General features: G+C 40.4%; 2 protein-coding genes across 2 annotated transcripts; both read left to right on the top strand.

Annotated features, from left to right (window-relative positions):
• Positions 1-4,553: 4,553 nt before the first annotated feature.
• htr1fa (5-hydroxytryptamine (serotonin) receptor 1Fa) lies at positions 4,554-6,166 on the top strand. The gene is made up of 2 exons (XM_028393943.1): positions 4,554-4,664; positions 4,969-6,166. Exon 2 carries the CDS (start codon positions 4,970-4,972, stop codon positions 6,164-6,166), a length of 1,197 nt encoding a protein of 398 aa, XP_028249744.1. The 5' UTR covers positions 4,554-4,664; position 4,969.
• A 2,789-nt stretch (positions 6,167-8,955) lies between these two features.
• On the top strand, positions 8,956-21,114 carry LOC114426766 (zinc finger protein Rlf-like). Its single transcript, XM_028394381.1, has 12 exons — positions 8,956-9,086; positions 10,167-10,312; positions 10,604-10,685; positions 10,826-10,961; positions 13,904-14,106; positions 14,218-14,354; positions 15,586-15,727; positions 15,937-16,221; positions 16,304-17,413; positions 17,629-18,392; positions 18,779-19,833; positions 19,933-21,114. Exons 1-12 carry the CDS (start codon positions 8,961-8,963, stop codon positions 19,935-19,937), a joined length of 4,191 nt encoding a protein of 1,396 aa, XP_028250182.1. The 5' UTR covers positions 8,956-8,960; the 3' UTR covers positions 19,938-21,114.
• The last annotated feature ends 17 nt before the right edge of the window (positions 21,115-21,131 follow it).

Genomic DNA, 21,131 nt, shown 5'->3' with positions numbered 1-21,131 from the left:
CTCTCTAGATTTCAGCAGTCTGTAAAACCATGTCTCAGATTTCTTGTTGTTGATTATTTGTACAGTCAATCAACAGCTCTTGCCATTTTAGTATTTTTAACTTTGCATGGGCTGCCACTCAACAAGCCTTTTGTCACTGGGTGTGACTGCAGTGATGCAGCGTTTCTAGCCAACAAAACACTTGCCAAAGCTGATTGACTCTAAAATAATTCATCATTACTTCCAGAGGCAGTACAAATGTGGCCTCTGTTGTATCGCTCTTAGCTTGGCAGTCAGTATCAAAGCTGTCACCATTGTTTAGGTAATGCCAGCTACTGCTAGACTACCACACCAACCAAACCAGTGGTGTTATTTTTGTTGTATAGCATCTTTTATAATCAAAAGTCTACAAAAATCCAGAGCCTGGCCCCTGAGCAAGCACTTTGATGTAGTGTCAACGATTTAAAAGATTTTAAAGTATTTAAATCCTGTTTTAATGACTGTACTATTTTTTTGGGCTAGTCCATATTTTAATTACGCTATGTTTCCAAACATGTTCCCTTCTGCAAATGTCTTTTTCTGCTGCCATGGTGAGAAGTCCTGCCCCTGTCATTTCCAAGCAGTATTGACCCTTATATGATGTTTTCTTGGCTTATAGTGGTAATACCACATTGATTCAGTGTTACAGTTATTCAAAGTATTTGAAATATTAACAAGTCCTCATGAAAAACCTCTGTATCTGCTTATGTGCTTATGTTTTCCTACTGAGGATGGGCTGTAAAATACTTTGACTAACATAATATAATGCGTTACAAACTTCTATAATCTGTAGTGAAATGCTTCACATGTAATGCTTTCACCAAACTGTTTGTAGGCTGTCAGCTAGTCTTTCAGAATGTCTTGGTTCTGACGGCAGATAGAACCAGTCACTTGTCTGTGTCAGTTGGATCATCACATGACATCAACACTTAATTCAAGGACCATTCTGAGAGGGTTAGAATAGCAGTCCATACTGCTCAGTGAACACTATTGCTCAGTAAGCTGGAGTAGCCCATGTTTGCTGCACCTGCGTGAGTTCTGAAACACTGACCACAAAATGGCCTATATTACATTACCTGCAGCATGAAAATGACAACCACAACAAAACATACTACTCTGTTTGTTCGTCAGCTAATCCCTCTATCTACATGAAGCAGGTTGAGCATCTGGCTGTTGTTAAACCCCAGTTGTAACATGCAAGAAGTGATACAGTGAGGCCTGAAACGAGGGCACAGATCAGTGAATGACAACAGTGGAGCTGGCAGTAATTTAGCCCTCTCAGAGGATCAGTACGGTTATCGCCCTTTTCAAAACAGCAGGCCAGTGAGTGTGTGAAAGTATTAGACAGGACTTAACACCTATCCAAAATACTGAAGCTGTTTTCTTGCTTTTAAGCTATATAAAACGCTCTTATCTGTCAAGATCAAAAATTGATATCTGTACTTGCACTCAGCTTCTGTTGTGCTTTTTACTTATTCATAGCCTCTATTACCATCTCACAGAAATATGATTGTTATTGTTGTCATTGTAACGTAACTCCAGAGCATGCTTTACTTTTAACAAAAGCTTACTTTTGTATCACAGTTTTTTAGTCCTAAAACAGACAGCACAACAGTATTTATCCACTTTGGCAGTGTGTGTTTTTGCAGTATCGTTTTGTTCTTGCAAACTTGGTCATTTTCCGTCTCTCCTAAATGTAAGTAGACACAGCAGATAAAAGAGGTAAATCAGACAGGTTATGCTGTGAATAAATGCACTTTGCTGTTCTCTTCTATGGTGCAACAGATTTTTCAGTCATTTATTTTGTGTCTCTCTGCTGTCAGTAACACAATCCACTTTTTCACAACTTTCCTCTTTCACAACAACACTTGGCAGTTTGATGTCCTGCCTGGGCCAAACTGTTGGTGTTGTGTAGACAGAGCCAGCTTCCCAGTTCTTGTATGAGGAAAAACACACACACATGCACACACACAGAAAATAAGAAGGAATATCAGTGTGCTCTGCCATCCTTCTGGAAATCAGAGTGAGCCTGATGTTGTGTTTTTATTTTATTCTTTTTTTATTTTATTTTAGATACTGTATTAATCCCAGAGGGAAATTCTTTACGGCAGTGTCATACAATGACTAGCAAGGCGCGCCACAGGCTAGGGTGAAGTGTCTTGCCCAAGAACACACAACAGTGACTAGGGAGGAGTTGGGATTGAACCACCAACCTTCCGGTTACTAGACAACCCTGCGATACCACTGCGCCACTGTTGTCCCCAACAGTACAAGTTTGAGACGTGAGCGAAAAGCTCTGAAAGATGAGGAAATATAAAATATAAATATATATATATATATATAAAATATATATATATATAAAATATTATGTTTCTGCTTTGTCAGCCTCCTTATAATCAGCACACCCTAAATCTATTGCGTGCAAACTGCAGAAGCATAATCATACAATATTGCTGCAGTTTGATATTACAGTCACATGCAGCTGTTTTTCATATTTTGATCGCAGCTTAGTGAATCTGCCAGAATGAGACTCTACACAGTATGGCCCATTAAAAGTTACTTAGTTCTGGTGGCTCATTTGTCTTATCATAACTTATCCATAATGAACAGATAAATAGAGATGATATAGCATTGCTGTAAAAAATAGAAAGCTACTGTATAATTTTGAAACAATGCAGCTATCAGTCAGTAAATGAAGCTGTTATTCCAGATTGCTGAGTCCATGCAAAGGCAGTGGGAATAAATTAGATCGGCACAGAGCAGGCTGGAGCTTATCTTCCATGGCCTTGAACAGGAATCCTGTGTTTTAGAACACTGTAAGACAAAAGCAGATGATTTCTTTGTTGCACATAATGGCAGGCTAACACAGTGGAGGTACCCGTCAATCACTGCATTTACCTACAAATACTGTATGTCTAAATCTGTGCTAACACTAAAAATAAAAATCTATTCAGATGCACATCTGTGAATACATCAGTGACATGGAGTGTGACAGAAGTGCAGCAGTAATTATCATTTAACTATCTGCAAGTAATCTGCATATTAAGTACTGTTATTCTCTTCCAGACTCAACAAGAGTGAGGAGGGAATGCAGTGCTGTTTAAAAGATGGAAAGCATTTTTATTGTCTTTATACACTGAAATCCTGGAAACAAATAGAATTTTCTGGGTCACCTCACAGTAGCAAAGCACAGTTCAAGCGTGCATTTTAAATGTATTTTCTGACATTGTGGCTTAAATAACTCTTCTTTACAAACAAACATTTTTTCAGTGTTAGGAGCAGCATCACTGTAAGAAGTGATTTTCTTTTACTCATCCAGAAAACCCGTCCCCTTACATGAGAAAACCTTTCCAAACATCTAAAAAAACTGCTGTTTTTGGCAAAAATATGTAAATAATATTATTAATAACAAAATGTTTCTTGTGTCAGCATGTTTTGCACCATTACACTAAGCAGATGAGTCAAGCTAAAGGATGCAGAGCCCTCACCTTGAATGAACAATGCTCTACATATGCTTCTGCAGTGTCCTTGTGAATTTTACCTACTTTAGAACAGGAATCATAATGTAACCACAAGTGTACCTATTGCCTGCTAGAGCTCTCTATCATGTCCTTTCTCATTAGCTTTCTATAATACAGCAGTAAAAATAATGGTTTGGTACATTTTATTGGAGGCACTTTGCCGTATGTGGGGATTAAGTGAACTGAAATCTCTTATCTCATTCAGTCATTGTGCTGTCTCGCCCCCCGCCTGGCCCCGGACATACCGCCAGAGAATCGAACAGTCTCAGTGGAGACCTGACAGTCAGAGTTTGGCAGCCTCTGCTCCATCACCACATTAGGTAAAAGTACTGTACTCCTTGTGTTTCTATAGCAACAGTTTCTTCTTGTGTCTTCAGGATACTGAACATGCAGAGAGTGGAAAGGAGCTGCAGTGACAGGCATATCTGAACATTGTGTTTTAATCTTTGTGGCTGTTGCTGAATGTGTGGTTGACAATAACACAACCTCAAATGGTTGATATGGACTAACTTCAAGCTGATTCTATTTTCATTAATTATAATATAATTATACCACAATATTCATTATAAGTATTTTCATTTGGGATTAGATTAGATTAGATTAGATTGAGCACCTGAATGACTGTGATGAAATGAATTAGACATTACATATTATAAAATCAGCAGTCACTCTGAAGTACTTGATTAATATAAAATTAGTCCAGATTCAAAGAAAAACACCCACATACATCAAAGGTATATAAAACACACAAGCAAACAGCTTTTTGGAAAAAAGAAGAAATGAACTTCACTGCATTTGCAGTCATTTCTAGTGTTTTAGTGTCGAGCTGTCCTTGACAGCATCTTTACTTTCTTGCCTTGCTTTCGAGTAAGTTTTTTTTCCTCACTCTTCAATTCTTTGTACACCCCCCCCCCCCCCTTTTCTGTCTGTCGTTTCTTTTTCTCACAATTTCTCTCTCTTGTTCCTCTCTCCCAGGTGTTGATGAATGACAGTGGGGATGTGAGGGCAGAGCTGGCAAGCAGGGCAGATCGGATCAGTCTGTCTGCTCCAAACTGAACCACCTGGATGCAACACATGAAAGCATAGACAGGCAGGAGTGGATTCATGCCTTCTTACTTTTAAAAGGTTTGGCAGATTTTTGTGTGACAAGACAATATATTCAAATGTTGCAAGACCTTGAGCACAGCCTTTAAAGTCCATTATGTTTAATGGCAGATTTTATCAGTGAAAACATCCCTCTCATTCACTTTGACACACTTTAATAATGAAGTGCAAAAAGACAAATAATAAAGTATGAATGTTTAAAAGAAGAAGAGGAGGGGGAAGAAACACAATTCTTGCAACAAGTGAAATTTACAGCACGTATGCTGCTTCACCTTGACAAGATTACAAAATAACTGATCCACAACTCTTTCCATTTTCTTTGCAGAATGGATTTCCCCAACTGCACTGAAGGGTTGTTTGCCACAAGCAGCAGTACTTATGACTCGCTTGAGACCACCAAGCTCCCTCCGAGTAAAATCTTGCTTACGATAACTCTGTCTGTGTTGGCCATCCTGACAACATTCTTTAACTGCCTGGTGATCACTGCCATTGCTGTCACTCGCAAGCTGCACCACCCAGCCAACTACCTCATCTGCTCATTAGCAGTGACAGACCTGCTGGTGGCTGTGCTGGTCATGCCCTTCAGTATTATGTACATCCAAAAAGAGAGCTGGGTTATGGGGCAGGTGGTGTGCACCATCTGGTTGAGTGTGGATATTACCTGTTGCACATGCTCTATCCTGCACCTTGCTGCTATCGCCATTGACCGTTATAGGGCAATTACAGATGCGGTGGAATACTCTCGCAAGCGCACAGGAGCCAGGGCAGGTGCAATGGTGGCAGTAGTGTGGTTCCTGTCCATCCTCATCTCACTTCCCCCTTTGCTGTGGCGGCACTACAGTGGCGATGCAGAGCATGAAGACCAGTGCATCATCATCCACCATCACATGGCCTTCACCCTTTATTCCACTCTCGGAGCATTTTACATTCCTCTTCTGCTCATACTCATCCTCTACTATAAAATCTACCTGGCTGCTCAGACACTCTATATGCGTAGGGAAGCCAGTCGGGCAAGCCGTCACTCATGCATGACCAATGGCAGCATAATCCCATCATCGTACCCTGCTGGAGATGGTGATGGTGATGGTGGACCTCGAAGTCCAGAGCCTATAAGCCCACCAGAGAAGTCGTTCTCTGAACCCTCAACTGAGGAAACTCCACGTGAGCGTGTGCGTGTCTCGACAAAGGCTTTCAAGAGTAAACCACGTCGGCATGAATCACGAAGTGAGTCACGCCGAAGTCAGTTTTACCAAGGTCCCCGGATCTCAGGCTCACGGGAGCGCAGAGCAGCATCCACGCTGGGCTTGATAATAGGAGCCTTCGTCATCTGTTGGCTGCCATTTTTTGTCAAGGAAGTGATCGTCAACACCTGCAGTTCTTGCAGTACTTCAATGGAGATGGCTGACTTTCTGACATGGTTAGGATACCTTAACTCTCTGATCAACCCTCTCATCTACACCATCTTTAATGAAGACTTCAAAAAAGCCTTCCAAAGACTTGTTAGGTGCAGTCATTACCTCTGATAGTTACTTATGCATGACTGAACAATCATCATGTTGAGATGGGAAAAAAACTGGAGGACTGGCTCAGTGTGAATGAAAGAGATTCATCTCAAAGAGGGAGAGGTCTGACACTCCATCACCCACTTCAACAGCCGAACTGGCACCAGCTCAGCAGTGAGCATTGCAGCAAAGTTCCACATTGATATCCAAGTCTTGCTATTAATAGAGCAGCCTGAGATCTCCTCGAAGTTAATTGGCGCATGTGAATGGACACTGACGTGTTGGTTTGGAGAAAATGGGGCATCGCTGACCTTTTTGAGCTCTGGGTTCTGGGCATTAGTGATCAGCCCTATTTAAAGGTCTAGAAATAGCCGGCCATTATGTCTGTTCCATCTGATGACCTCCCTTCTGTCCAAGCTGCTGGCTAAAATACAGTACATGTGTAAAATACAACTGCATACCAAGTTTATGTGGAGATGAGGTTGGAGAGGTTGACTTATTATTCGAGAATTGTAATGATTAACAGCACAATGTACTCAGCCCTGCGATACATTCCAACATTTCAAATTAGATTAGAATTAAGGCTTCTTGACAGATATGAATGACTTTCATCCAGCCATGACCATGTTTTACTATTAACAGTTTAGAATGTAACTCTTGATCTAAGACCCAGTCAAAGCATTTATAAGACATTGTGAACTCTAAAACATATACAAACGTGACGATCCAATGTAATTTTGAGGTAGTTTCAGCTGTGTCTACTAAATACTACTTTTTGAATATTATGGTTATATAAGTCACTGCCACATTAACTGATTTATTTGCACAGTCTTTCATGTCATTTTTAATGTCTTTATTTATTTATCTTTCTTGGAGCCATCAAACACCGTTCTATTGTTTGCATTAAGTTAATCAATGTGAGAGTCACCGATGGAGAAATCCTCATTACATTACTCCCACTCGAATACCTAGAATAGAACTAGTATTTCTTTACAGCCTCCAAGGGGGCACATGATATGTTGATGGAAATACTGTGGATGAGTCAAGTGTGAGGGTGTACTGTACACCAGTGAGGTGAGATAAGGAGTGCCATATACAGTACAGTATATTTCTTCTTCTTCCATTTTCCCTGTCTGAATGATCAATAATAAATGTCCATAAGTCAGCTTTTTAGGTTAAAATCTGGAAAGTTTAAGTGAAATAAGGAGAGTATATAGGATGTTGTTCGTGTGTGGAGGCAATGGTAGCAAAAATGGTAAATCACTGATAAGCTGTATTTATAACCAAATGTTGTTATGCTTTACTGCATCAGTGCCGACTATGTAACACAAACCAGGCAGTAAATTGTCCATATTTTTGGTGTGACGATGCCCTCTTGTGGCATGCAGAAGGACTTTTCACCTTGTAAAAAAAACCAGATCTTTCATGGCTATGGCAAAGAGATTCATGAATATGGTAATATGTTCATTTAGCCTAATCATTCAAACAAATAAAAGTCATTTACAATTCAATTGCTTGAATGTGTAAGTCTTCAGTGACTCAAATGTTCCTGTAAATGTTTGCAATTTTTAAAATGCAAGCTATAATTTATATATTTTTTTATATTGATATTTATTTCCACATTTCAATTTTGATATCCATGACCATGTCTATGACGAAGTTTGAGTGAAAAAAAAACAATTCACTACCACCTTTTGGTGCTAGTTTTCATGCAGACTCAGTTCTAGTTTCCTTTAACATACCATGTCTGAAGAGCTCCATTAAGTGATGCTGTATGGATTAAGTTCATTCCTCCATCATCCCTGAGATCTCCTCATTACTACAATGAACAGTACAAGTGGGAGTTAAGGAAGAAAATTGGTGCTGCCAAAATATGAGTCCTGCCAACTATATTCACTGGGACACACAGCTACTACAGTGGTACCACTGCCAGGAATCAAACAGCAATGGTAGGCAAGTATGTTGCCACTGTAACGACTGTTACAATCCAGACATTTCACAATTTAATTCAGAAAATACTCTCAGAATAATAATACCCCAAGGTTATAAACAGACGCTACATTAGTCACTTTTTCACAAATCCACTGAGACAACATCTGTTATGAAAAGAGCTCCAGCAGCTTAGTTTTCCCAATGAATACAAATGCAGCATCAGGTCTTCTCCCTTCCCCAGTCTCTAACTTAGTGTAAAAGACACAAGGTTTGTTCCAAATCAGACTCACCAATAAGAGTCTAATATTCACTGGTATTGAAGGAATGCGTTTTAGAAACAGGCTATTCTTTCACTAGCACCTTCTCAAATAGGCTATACATAGAAGCGTGCAATCAATACTGCTTACGTGATAGAAAAGGGGAGCTTGTCTGTGGATGTCTCATTCATCCAAGTCATGTATGTATCGAGCATGGGTCAGGTTTGTCTTGTAACTTAATTAGTGGAGTCCCCCCCTCTCTTACACTATTAAACAATAAAGGTGTCAGTACGTGTTAAAAAATAAAAAAATAAGCAGAAATGGGTCATGGGCTGTGGATATATATAGGCTATGCACAGCAAAGAATGTTTCTTTTAAAGAAATAACAAAAATGTAATGTTCAAAACAATAAAAGATTTTCAGTGCTTCATATAATTACATGTTTTAGCAGGCCTGCCCATCACATTCTGCCGCAATGTGTTATAAATTATTGGTAATAAAATGTACCTACCTAGTTAGGTTTCTAATAACGGGGTTGCCAGTTGTAGTGTGGTGAAGTGGGGGACGGGAGGATGTTACAATGCAAACCTGGCAACTTTGGCTATGCGCTGGATACAGCAGACAGTATGGCGGACAACGAAAGTGATTTGGAAACAGACGGGCTTGAATTAGCCCTGGAAACGCTGTGTAATCGACATTGCAGCAACGAGTCATTTCTGAAAAGCAAAGACTATTGCACCGAGTTTTGTGAGGTATGTTACAATTATTTTGTTCGGTGCACAACGAAGTGAGTGTTTGTTTATGGCTAACGCTACTAGCTTCGTTCGCTAAAGTTAGCCTCCAGACTAGCTGTATTCGTGGAGTACCTATGTAGCCCAAACACCACCAGACACCGGAGACACACTAGAAATAGATAACTAAGTGATTATAGGCACGTACCGGACTATTAATTACGTAACTGTGTTCTAACATTGTTCTCTACGAGGTATTAGCCTAAAAGCTAGTTTGTTAGGCTAAGCTAATAAACGAGGTGAGGGTAACCCGGCTCTAAGCATTAGGCAAATACAGCATGGTTTGTTCGAAATGCTGAAAGAAACTTCCAGTCTAGAAAAAATATGAAATGTTCGTTCTCATTTAGGGATCTTTTTTCTTCAACAGTACTGTGATCACTAGTTGTTAAAAAACGCACCTAAAGAACTTTGTAGAAATGTTTGATCATTTATTATAACAGATCATTATAACAAGAGTTTCATCACCCAGTGTTAGTTGTAATAGATTTGACAGATAAATCAAACACAGGGCAGAGAGACCACGGTAACTAATATCACATTAGCATTAACAGTTCAACAAGTTTATTATGTTTGTGTTTTACATTATGGATCTGCTGAATCTGCTTAATGTTGCTCACTGTACATCTTACATCTTTATAGTGATCGTTATAACATAAGATCAACGACTAACTCCACTCCCTGTCCTGTTCTGAACAGAAGCCGCAGGAAAAAGTTTAGTGATTAAAACTGACACTGTGCAGACAAACATTTGACGATGTCAACCAGTAACTAATGTCTTTTACATCTGAAAAGTAGCTAATAGTAAAACTCAGTATCAGGAACTGGGTTTAACCTGTAGAGGGCAGTTAATGAACATATTTAACACTGTAAAAATTACAGTAAGTAGTTTTTACTTAAGTAGCGTGATTGGGGTTTGGATCAGCTACAGCACAAAGTACCTATACACATCAGTGTTAAGGTGAACAAGTGGTTTTAGGCAAAAGTAATGCTTTAACTATTATTGTGTATGTATTTTAAGATTTTTTATTCTATTTTGGATAGCTGGTTGAGGAGTACACAGGACAATGGCATGTTCCTCTCCCACAACTGAAGGTGCTGCGGACTGCGCTGTCCAATTTTACCAAAGCCACTACTGCCTTCCCTGATGACTGTCAGCACATCCACTACGTTCTCAGCAGTCTGGCCTTGTAAGTAGTTTGTGCCTTGGAAGCCATACAGTTTTTGTTGATAGGTTATTGTTAGCATTGAGGAAAATGACTTCGAGGAGTGCCTGTTTTATTAAGTGTTAGTAGGTCTTTATTTGTTGATTGCTTGTTCGTGTAGAAGGCTGATGTTTCTATCCTTAACTTAACTTGAGACAAAATGAGATGAAGAGTTACTTGGATGACTAAGAACTTGATGAACTCAATGTATTGCTGTTGTCTCATCTTCCAAAAGATGCCTTGTGGCATGCTAATTTTTCTCTCATTGTCTTGTAGGAGCTTCTTTGAATTGATGCTGTTTTTTAGCAAGGAGGAATTTGTGGAAGAGCCCTTAAAAGACATCCTTGATTCTTTTCAGGTGACAAAATCTGACCCAAAGTCTTATTGTTCTTATTTACACAATATACATTCATCAAAGTCTGTAAGTCCATTGTCATGTTTGCAGTCAGTGGGATGTCTGTTTTGAAAGAAAAAATTAAAAGAACTTCTTCTCTGCAGGAATGCCACTCTCAACTCATGAGACATAGGAACATCTACCTTCAGCATGTGAAGCAGATTATCAAGGCAGGAGGCCCATGGGAGAACCCAGTCCTGCAAGCCATCCTAAAGGAAGCTGATTTGCCCCCAAATGAGGGTAGGTTCATTTCAAATGTGGTATAGTATGCCAGGTGGGCGATATGGAAAAAGTTTTACCATGCTACATTTAATTTTCTTAGCAGTTGTTATCAATATACACTGCTCAAAACAATAATAATAAAGGGAACACATAAACACGCAGTGTAACTCCAAGTCACACCTCTGTGAAATCAGCCTGTCCAGTTAGGATCAACACTGATTGTGAATCAGTTTCAGCTGCTGTTGTGCAAATGGTACAGACAACAGGTGGAAATGAGAGGCAGTTATCAAGACAGCCCTATAAAGGAGAGGTTCTGCAGGTGCTGACCACAGACCATCTCTCTGTTCTGAGAGAGAGAGAGAGAGAGAGAGAGAGAGAGAGAGAGAGAGAGAGAGAGAGAGAGAGATTACAAGTTGCAGAGACACCGCGCATGTTTAATTTTTATATTCAGCTGCTATAGCCTACAATTCACGGCAGATAAAGAGCTTTATAAACTGCCTGACACACGTCAAGCGATCTTTTTCCGTTAATGTAGTTTTTATTGAGGCTTTTTAAAAACGCATATAGCGAACAGACTTTTTTTTTTAAATTTCATGCTGGCAGCGCACCGCGGTATTAAACTGGTATGAGCCAGTTCTGATGTGTTTCTGTTTGTTTTTGTAATTTCATCATGTTAAGAGCCTTGTGCAGTATTTATGTTAGAAGTTACGCATGGTAATAAAAACACTTGACCGGTAAACTGAAAACCTGCCGGTCACGTTTTCCGGTCCAAGTTTTTCTAATGGAAACAATTAAAATTATAAATGTGGGCTCAGACGGCACCAAACTGTTGGCTCGTGTCCAGACTGGCGCCATGTGCTCTTCACGGATGAGAGCAGGTTCACACTGAGCACGTGACAGAGTCTGGAGATGCCATGGAGAACGTTCTGCTGCCTGCAACATCCCCCAGCATGACTGGTTTGGTGGTGGGTCAGTAATGGTGTGGGGAGGTATTTCTATGGAGGCTCGCACAGCCCTCCATGTGCTAGCCAGAGGTACCCTGACTGCTATTAGGTACCAGGATGAGACCCTCAATTGAGATCTAGGATGTGTTGTTTTAGTGTTCCCTTCATTTTTTTTGAGCTGTGTATATTGCCATATAAATCAAATTACAATTTTGCAGTGTAAAAACAAGGAAAAGTACCTTAAATCTCATCCTCGGGGTGGGCCACAACGCCATGGTCATCATAAGAATTATTGCCGTCACTTCTTTGTCGCCTCCTCTCCCCCGTGTCCCTTGTGTTTGTTTGTGCTTTTGGTGCATTTCGTATATGGCCAGTGGCTGGATGCCAAGGTCTCACAGGCTGTACGTTGCCCATGTGTGGCCTTTGGTGTAATCCCATGTAATGGGAGCCATACTGGAGCAAAATTGGAACAAAAAATAGGGTGATGCTCCCTCCTTTTAAAAGCCCTTCTGCTCTCTGTCCAAAGTCTATGTGTGTGTTCTCTGCTACAGAACTTGGATGCTTCTTTAAAGTAGTCACCTACTCGCTCTAGACAAGACCTATATTAACTTGTGTAGAGAATGATAGTGATAACAAGGTTTTTGCCAGAGAGACAGGCAGGCAGTCTGGAATGTCAATATGGCTCAGCACCCTCTGATGTGAGATCACAGTGACGGCTGCACACTTTGCTGGTGGGTGAGCTGGAACGGTGCAGCCATAGGCAGTTTAGATAAGAACAGGTCATCCAGGTAGTGGAAAGCATCACACACACAGTCAGAGTTGGAGTCTAAACTAAAGAAGACCCTTCAACAGATATTATTGGTGACAATTGCAAAAACATACAGTAAGTAACTTGGTTCTTTAATAAGAGATTCTACAAAATGTTCTTTTACTCTTGAACTTTGTTGAAAACTGTTTCAGAATGTATCCTCAGATCAGCGCTCCCAACTGACAAGTGAAAAGCATTTGGGGGCCTAACTAGGGTCAACTGCTGGGCAGCAGTGGCTCAGTGGCTGGGCAGCAGTGGCTCAGTGGTAGAGCAGGGTTGCCCAATAACCGGAAGGTCGGCGGTTCGACCCCAGCTCCTCCCTAGTCACTCACTGGTGTGTGAATGTGTATGAATGAAGCGGCAATGACGGAGACGTGGCTGCTAAGGTGCGCCTATGGCCCCTCCGACGTAGGCGCACCTTAGCAGACACGTCTCCGTCAGTCTCCCCCTGGGGAGCTGGTAGCTTACCACTGCCACTGTGTGAATGTGGTGTGAAAGAATAATGCATCTCAATGTAAGCGCTTTGAGTGCCTGCCCAACAGAGCAGAAAAGCCCAATATAAGACCAATGCATTATTATTATTAACTTCATCTAAACACTGGAGTCAATGATAAAGACATTTCAGACTGTAGAAAAGGTCACACAGTCTCATTCTTTCCCAATTCAATTCAACTAAAATCTGTTTTATTGGTCTGACGCACTAAAAAACTGTGTAGGAAAAATGTTTAAAATGTTCATCAAGATGTTCATCAAAGCAACAGTTTCTGTTGCCTAATACACATTTTGGAATAAAATAACAAACCTAACATTCAGATCAAAGACTAAAACGAAACATTTAATAACTATTTCCAACCAAAAGCCCTGGAAAAAAGAATATTTCAGATTATACCTAAAGGCAGCAAACACTGCTTAAATAGAAGTAATAAAATCTGGGGTAACATAATAAATATTGCTTCCATTTCAATGTTTTATTTACCTAATTGTACTATCCTCCCTCTGCAGGATGAAACACACACACATCGGCTCTTGTTTTCATAGTAGTCTGCTGGTTTTGTTAAGAAAGTCTGTCAGCAAGACAGAGAGAAAGAGAGAGAGAGAGAGGAAATAAATCAATAATAATCATTATTATTGACATGAATAGTATCGCAAGAATGTTATACTGCCCTCTGTATCGTGTAAACTAACAAATGGAATTTCCTCCTCCACAGTTGAGGACTTCTTGAGCTCAGAATTGCCATTATTCTTAGAGCTGCGGGTTCGATATCTGCAGGCCTGTGAGCGGATGCAGGAGGCCATTGCCCTGGCTAAAAGTTGCCTGGAAAATCGTGAGGCTGGAAAGCATCTATACTTCCATCAAGCCTATCTGACCTGCCTCTACAAGGCATCACTACATGACAACCTTCATAAGGAAGTAAGAGATCAAATAATAAAATAATGTCATTTTCATGAAGTGAATATGTGTGTACAGTGCTTCAATGCAGTCATTCATAATATAATGTAATCCATATATCTTGTTCCTCAGATGGCAGAGATAGATGGGCGTGATGCAGTGGAGATAATCTGCAATACAGAGAGAGTTGAAAAAGATGAGCTTTTGTTGTCGCTGTGTAAAGCTTTTCTTACCCAACAGCTACACAATGGAGACATGTATTACATCTGGTAAGTGTAACATTTGTACATAGACATACAGACATATTCAGACCCCTGGCTTTATTTTAGATTTTATTTTGTTTGATTTTAGATATAGATATTCCATAATTTATAGCAAACCATAAATTAAAAAAATGTGTTCTTCAGTTTTTTATATAGCTCCTCTGACAGAAACCAGCACTTCCAGTCTTCTTGAATAATTCTCTGCAGACCTAGATTTTGGCTGCTCTCCCTGACAGATCCTTTGTACATCTGTCACATAGCATCTGTGAAATGCCATCTTTGCGTCCTTCTGCAGATACACTATTTGGGCTTGTTCTGTGTCACTCAAGGACAGTCAGACTTGCACCAAACTGGTCAAGTGTGGTCAGGGTGGTCTTAACTGTATTGTTCGGGTTATTGACATATTTCACGTTGTCATACTGACCTGTTTTGGATGGTGTGCACTCTCAAGCAGGTGTTCTAGAAAGTCTGTCAATACTCAGAGTGTTAACGATAATTACATAGGGTATTATACAGTCTAATGCCATGAGGCAGGAAGGGTTTCCTGTAGTGGTCCTTAAGACAACAATGCTGTCTGAGCCTTGTTGCAAAAGGTGCTCCGTTGTCTGTCCAGTAAAGGGAGGAGAGAGTGATCAGGGTTATCCATGATTAATGAAACGCCATGAGCAAACTCTCGCTCATTTAACATTGCAACAGGTAAAGCCATGTGAGAGGAGAGATTTATTTTGGAAGTAGAGAAACAGCATTTTATATGATATGACATGCTTTTTACAACATCAAAAAGGAAAAGACAGAGAGCGAAGCAGCAACTGTTTTCAGGGTGGAAGGTGAGAAGCTGCCCTGTGTAGTGCAGATGGAGTAAACAGAGTTTTCAGTAACATGCTCTGTAACCCATCCTGATACATGTAGAGAGGACATTAACCATCAGGTAACGGGCAGTTTACTACGTGATGTTGTGAATCTTGCAGGAGCTTGTAACATACGCACAGATACGCTACGCTTCAGAAACTGCATCTCGTGTAATGTTGCACTGAAGATGCCACAAAACACACTGCATCCGTTATATGTAGGTTACGCATTCCTTTGACCTAAAAGAATTATATTGTCACTAGCCCCATTCACACAGCCTGATCATGGCAGGGCTGTTGTGCTTTCTATGTTGTCACATAAAAGCAGCTGCTCTTTAATACCTGAGCAAGTTGTATGTAACTTCATTTGTCCTTTTGACTCTTTGCAGGGACTTAGTTTTTATTTGGAGCAGGTTGCATCTTAGGGCCCATCCCTCACGAGAAGGCTTTCTAGCTGAGAGCTTGCAGCTGGCTTCATCTGCTACCAATGTCAGAGCCATCTTCCCCTTTATCAAACTTGTCACAGCAGAGGTAAGGCTACATTACAGTTTCTCTATCAGCACTTGTCTAAAGCTTGTATTTATATGGTCAAGAACTGTAACAAGTAACTGACTTAGATCTTGTACCTAAATATCATTCAAACAGAAACAAAATGTTTTCTATTCATTATCATTTTTTGTTTAACATGACTGGTTATGTGTAGACCTTTTATTGACAAGCATTTATTGTTGTCCGAAAAGCTGGGTAGTGAAGGGGTCCAGGTCTGTGTGGAGCTTTGTGCCAGGGCCTTGCAGCTGTGTGACATGCAGGCTGACACCATAACCCGGTCGCTAGTCTGCAAGACCATCGCCTTCCTGCTGCCTCATGACTTGGAGATCTGTCGAGCATGTGCCCTGTTAGTATTCTGCCAGGAACGCAGCCTGGAGGCTTACCGAACTGTCTGCCTACTTTACATGCATCCTGATGAGGAGCTGCATCCTCACAACAACCCTGTCCGCACCAGTGTTCGCTTCCATATTCTGCAGGTAGGAAGCAGTGAAGTGATGCATATGTTTAATGTATAAAACTATTTTTGATATTGTCACAATAATAGTGTTTGTTTTGCAGATGCTCAAAGAGCGCTTGTGTTTTGATCCTGAATTTTGGAACCTCCTGACCCTCAGAACCCATTGCTTGGAGCTAATCAGTGACAATGTCATGAAGGCTGCTGTTCTCAATGAGATGGAGGAAGAAGAGAAGGAATACAGTGAAGAGCCATCAACAAATGATTGTGTAAATGACACTTGCACTCAAGACTTTAATCCATGCCACTGCAATGAACATACAGTTGTCAACCAAGACCCTGCAGAAGAGCAACCTATTCATGAAAAGTCAAGAAAGTGCATTGGTCTCTCAGATAATGCTCCTCTAAAGAGGAGGAAATGGAGGAGAAGACTGCGAAAGAGAGAAAAATCCATGTCTGATGATGAGTTTGACCTCGGAGATGATCCAGAGATTAAATACAATCTCAAAACAACTTCATCGGGTAATAAGCCCATGTACTCACTCAGACGCAATCACACTGAGGTGGAAAACTCTCCTGTAAAAATCCCTCTAAATCGCAACAGAGAATACTTGTCTAGATGTGTCAAAAGCCAAATTTTCAAGAGGAAAGGCAGAAAAAAACGATGGTTGCAGGGTCTTCCAAGGCTGGACCAGGTACAGACAGGTATAGAGCAAAAGATCAAAATTAAGTTTGGGAAAAAACGGGGAAGGAAGCCTTTATCAAAACTGGAATTAACTTACCCTGATAATGAAATATTACTTACCAAGAAGGAGTCTGGTGCTGACGAGAAAACCAGCACTGAAGGCATAGAGCAAGATATTTCCTACCAAGATCCTGACAACACTGAACAGAAAGAAAATCACCCTGAGCCGAAGGAAAATGGAGAACATGCTAACTTTGGCTCTGAGTATCTCAAGGAATCTCAAACCCAGTCCAAGCTTTGTGAAAGTCCTCCGAGTGAACTTCCAGCTGCTCCTCCTGCAGTTGAAGGCAGTCCTGAGCTTGATGGTCCACTCTTATGGGATTGTCCAGTAGAACTGTTACACAGTTACTCCCTTAAATCTAAAGCACCTGAGAGTGAGGACCAACAGCCGCCAGCATCTGATGAGCTGAACGGTGACACAGAAGATGAGATGGAACAAGCAGTGGAAAGACAGATCTCAGACACTGAGGTTAGTTATTTTGCTGTATATTACCCCAAATTTAACATATATCCTAAGCTTTTCCTGTGCGTTGTAAGTTACAAGAGCAGCAATTCGTTCTAAATAAATCAGTGTATCTGCACATGCACAGTACATCAGAAGTTCTTCCTTGGTATTGGTACCTAATACTCTTTTTCTGTGAAGTGTTTAACACTGATTACCTGTGTTTTTTATCCTTTATCCAGGTGAAATCCAAAACCACATGGAGGGAAAGGGTACTCCGTACCCAACAATATGGCCATTTGGCGTACTATTGCAAGTTCTGCAACAAAAAGTATAAGGGCCTGAATGTTATGAGACATGTTCTCTCACACCTTAAAAATAAAAAACTAAGGTGTATACTCTGTGGAAAACGCTTTAAACAGTTCTCTTTTGCCAAAAAGCATGTTCTGGAGCACATTGATGCAATGTGCAAGGAGAAACCTTCTGATAAGCTGTCATGCACTGAGGAAACTCCAGCTGCTAATGGAATAATAGATCATGTGGAAAATCAGAGCCAGCTTCAGGATGAAACAGAAACCGAACAGAAACCTGGAGGCAAATCTAAACTGTCCAGACTCAGTAGGGAAGAACGAATCATCAGGAACCTCCGCACACTCATCAAAAAGAGATGTGTGCTTTACAAAAAATGCAAAAACCCAGACTCAAGTATATTCAAGCAGGTAGACTTTAAGGACGAGCAGGTAGTCATTACAGATGGCCTGGTAATTGTCAAAGACAAGTCTGAGGTGAAAGATGGAGAAGCAGAGGAAAAGGAGACTCTGGCAGAAGAAAATGGCGGTGGTGGAGATGTCACGTATCACTTGTGCCCATCAGAGGCCTGTGACAGAGTATTCTTGAGGATCAGCACCACTTTGACAAAACATGCTATCAAGTGCCATATAGGTGAAGAGAAGGTGCTGGAGAAGACTTTTGTTTGGTCTAAGCACAAGTGCACCCTATGCCTCAGGTAAGTAAAATATCTAAATGTTCCCATAACTGATTATTATATTATTGATAATGTGCAGTTTGGATTACATCAATGTAAATAAATAATGAAAACATGAAGGATGATGAAACACTAGTAGAGATTAAAACCCCTTAATCTGAATGATTATCCAGGTGGATTGTGTGTGTGTTGTTGCCTGTACCTGCTAGCTGCAGGCCCATAACTAACACATTAAGTGATTCTGAGGAAGCAAAACAGAAAAAAGACTGTAGTTGCAACATTCTTGTTAATACTTGTTTGTAACCGATTCTAATTAGGCACAATATGAATGCAGTTTCTTTTCTTCTGTAAAAAAAAATCCAGATGATTGTAATTATTTTTCTTCCTACTTTACTGTTCTCCAACAGGCAGATACAGTCTTTTCAACATTATAAAGACCACATGAAGCTCCACAACACTCCGCTTCCTCATTTCTGCTACCATCTAGAGTGTAACCAGCGATTCTTGACACCGCAGGAATTAAAGAACCATGTCAATACCCACAAGCCATTCAGACCTCAGTGTACATTTACAGACTGTGAGAAGCTCTTCGCAAATCTTATAGGTCTCTATGACCATGAATGGAGACACTACATCCCTGTGCCTCAAAAAGAGGAGGTTGAGTTAGGACCTGTCAAACAGCCGAACAGTTCTGAAGCTCCATGGAAGCAGAGAGTGAAAGTGGAGGAGATATGGCTGCAGAATAAAAGGGTGCAGAGTCAGAGTCCGACTTGTGATCCTGAAGCTGCTAATCTTGAGGAACTCAGGGAAAGGAGTATATCTCAAGGCCAGGCTTGTGCACTACATTTGTCAGACAATGGTCCGAGTCTATCTACATGTGATAATTGTTCAGAAAAAACGGACAATAGTAAAACCACCATGAATGGACATGAGGATGTCTCAGAGGGGTTAATGTCCACTTCCAACACTAATTCTGCCTCAACCTCTCCTGCTAAGAGAGAAAAAAGAAAGAAAAAACCTGTCCAGTTGGACCCATTAAATGTTCGTGATCTGGAGGATTTATCCACTTTGTCAGAAGGGGTCCAGCAGAAACTGGAAGAGCCACACATCACTGAACACAAAACCTTCAAGCCTGAAGATCCTTCCTACGCAACCTTTGTCAAAGCCCCCTTTATCCGGCCACCACCGTCCACATACCTTGATGAGTCTTTGCTCTCGATGAGAAAGAGGAGGGCTGTTGAGGAGACTCCTCCCAAGAAGTATGTTTACTGGAGCCATAAAAAAAGCAAAGACCCCATCCCAGAGAAGGAGCAGCAGGTGGAGGAGGAGGTGGTCCCTGAGCAGAAGACCAGACATCGCTGTGACAAATGTCTTTCCTCCTTCAGCAGCTTAGGAGAATTACAGAAACACCAAGCCCTTAACACCTGCTCTGCACTCTTTGGCTTTGACTCAGATGATGAAAGTAAGGATTCTTAATTTACTGAAAATGCATCAAGCTATTTATTATTTTTAACCATTTCTACCCTGGAACTGCTTGTAATCACTTTCTAATTATCTCTAGGTTAGTATGTGAAGGGGGCTGAAGCTAGAAAGACTCTCAGGATGGCCTTCTGGACAAGTGGAGACAACACTGGAACCTTTTTTACACAATTGGATATTACATGAATAGGACATTTTAAGCAATAATTGTATCACTTATAACTACTTTATACACCTGAGCTCATCTCCAGGAATCTGATTGTACCATAAACGTTTAGTTGTAACAACCAGTTCTGTTTTCCCAATAACTCTTATTAGGCCAAAGTAATAAACCCACACAATAGTTGTGTGCTCTGTACAATTACAAACAATACAAATGACTGTAACCATATACAGTCATTTTTTTCAAAAGCTAATTCTTTCTAGCTAAACCATGCTCCTTGCACATATGGATTCTGTTTATCTAGTCAGTTGACATTCTTAGGTTGTAATAGACTCAACAGACTTCAACAAATGATCAAACTCTGGAATTGTAATCAAACAACTTTAAATGTCAAAACCAATCTGCATAGACCTATTCATCGGCTCTAGTTGGTGGTACATGGCTACTTCTTAAATAGAGAAAAGATACAGTTAACTTTCAATATCATAAAAATGAAACGGTGATCAAGTTCATACCACCTTCAGTAAACTTCTTTGTAGTAATGGATTTTCAGTATTATGTTGGCATCTTGCCTTGAACACCTGCAGTCTTCCAAATGAAAGTACGGTAAGTTTCAGAACTCTGGTACTGTGGACATTCGGTGGTCCACTTAGTGCATCCACTTAAACCATGAAGTGTTATGTGTTATAATTCTAAATTCATTTTCCAAATTTGCATCATGTACATGTATGTGGGAAGCATTGGGTTTTCCTTCATTGATAAGTCACACAAGGTCTGCGATTAAAACCATTTAATCTGCCGTCATACATTGTTTAGAGTGTAGAATGAGGAAATCCGTAACACTACAAGTGTTTCAGTCAGTTCAATGATCATGTATTTTATTGTGCAGAATATGCCATATTGGTTATGTATAAATCTTTTCAGATGGTTGATCTGTTTCATAACTTGTAATGTTTTTAATGGAACTGTGCACTTAAATCTGCTTATTTATATGTACAAATGTCAATAGGTTGGATTTGTAAAGGCAACGGTGACCCGCCCCATATCTATTTTTCTTAAAGTGATATAAATTTGTTTGAATAAACAAATGATAAAACTAAAGTCTTGTGTAACATACT

Source organism: Parambassis ranga, chromosome 21, assembly GCF_900634625.1.
Source record: "Parambassis ranga chromosome 21, fParRan2.1, whole genome shotgun sequence".
In the NCBI taxonomy this organism is placed as follows: domain Eukaryota; kingdom Metazoa; phylum Chordata; class Actinopteri; family Ambassidae; genus Parambassis; species Parambassis ranga.
Note: the sequence above shows the minus strand (reverse complement) of the source record. Positions and strands in the feature narration are given on the sequence as shown.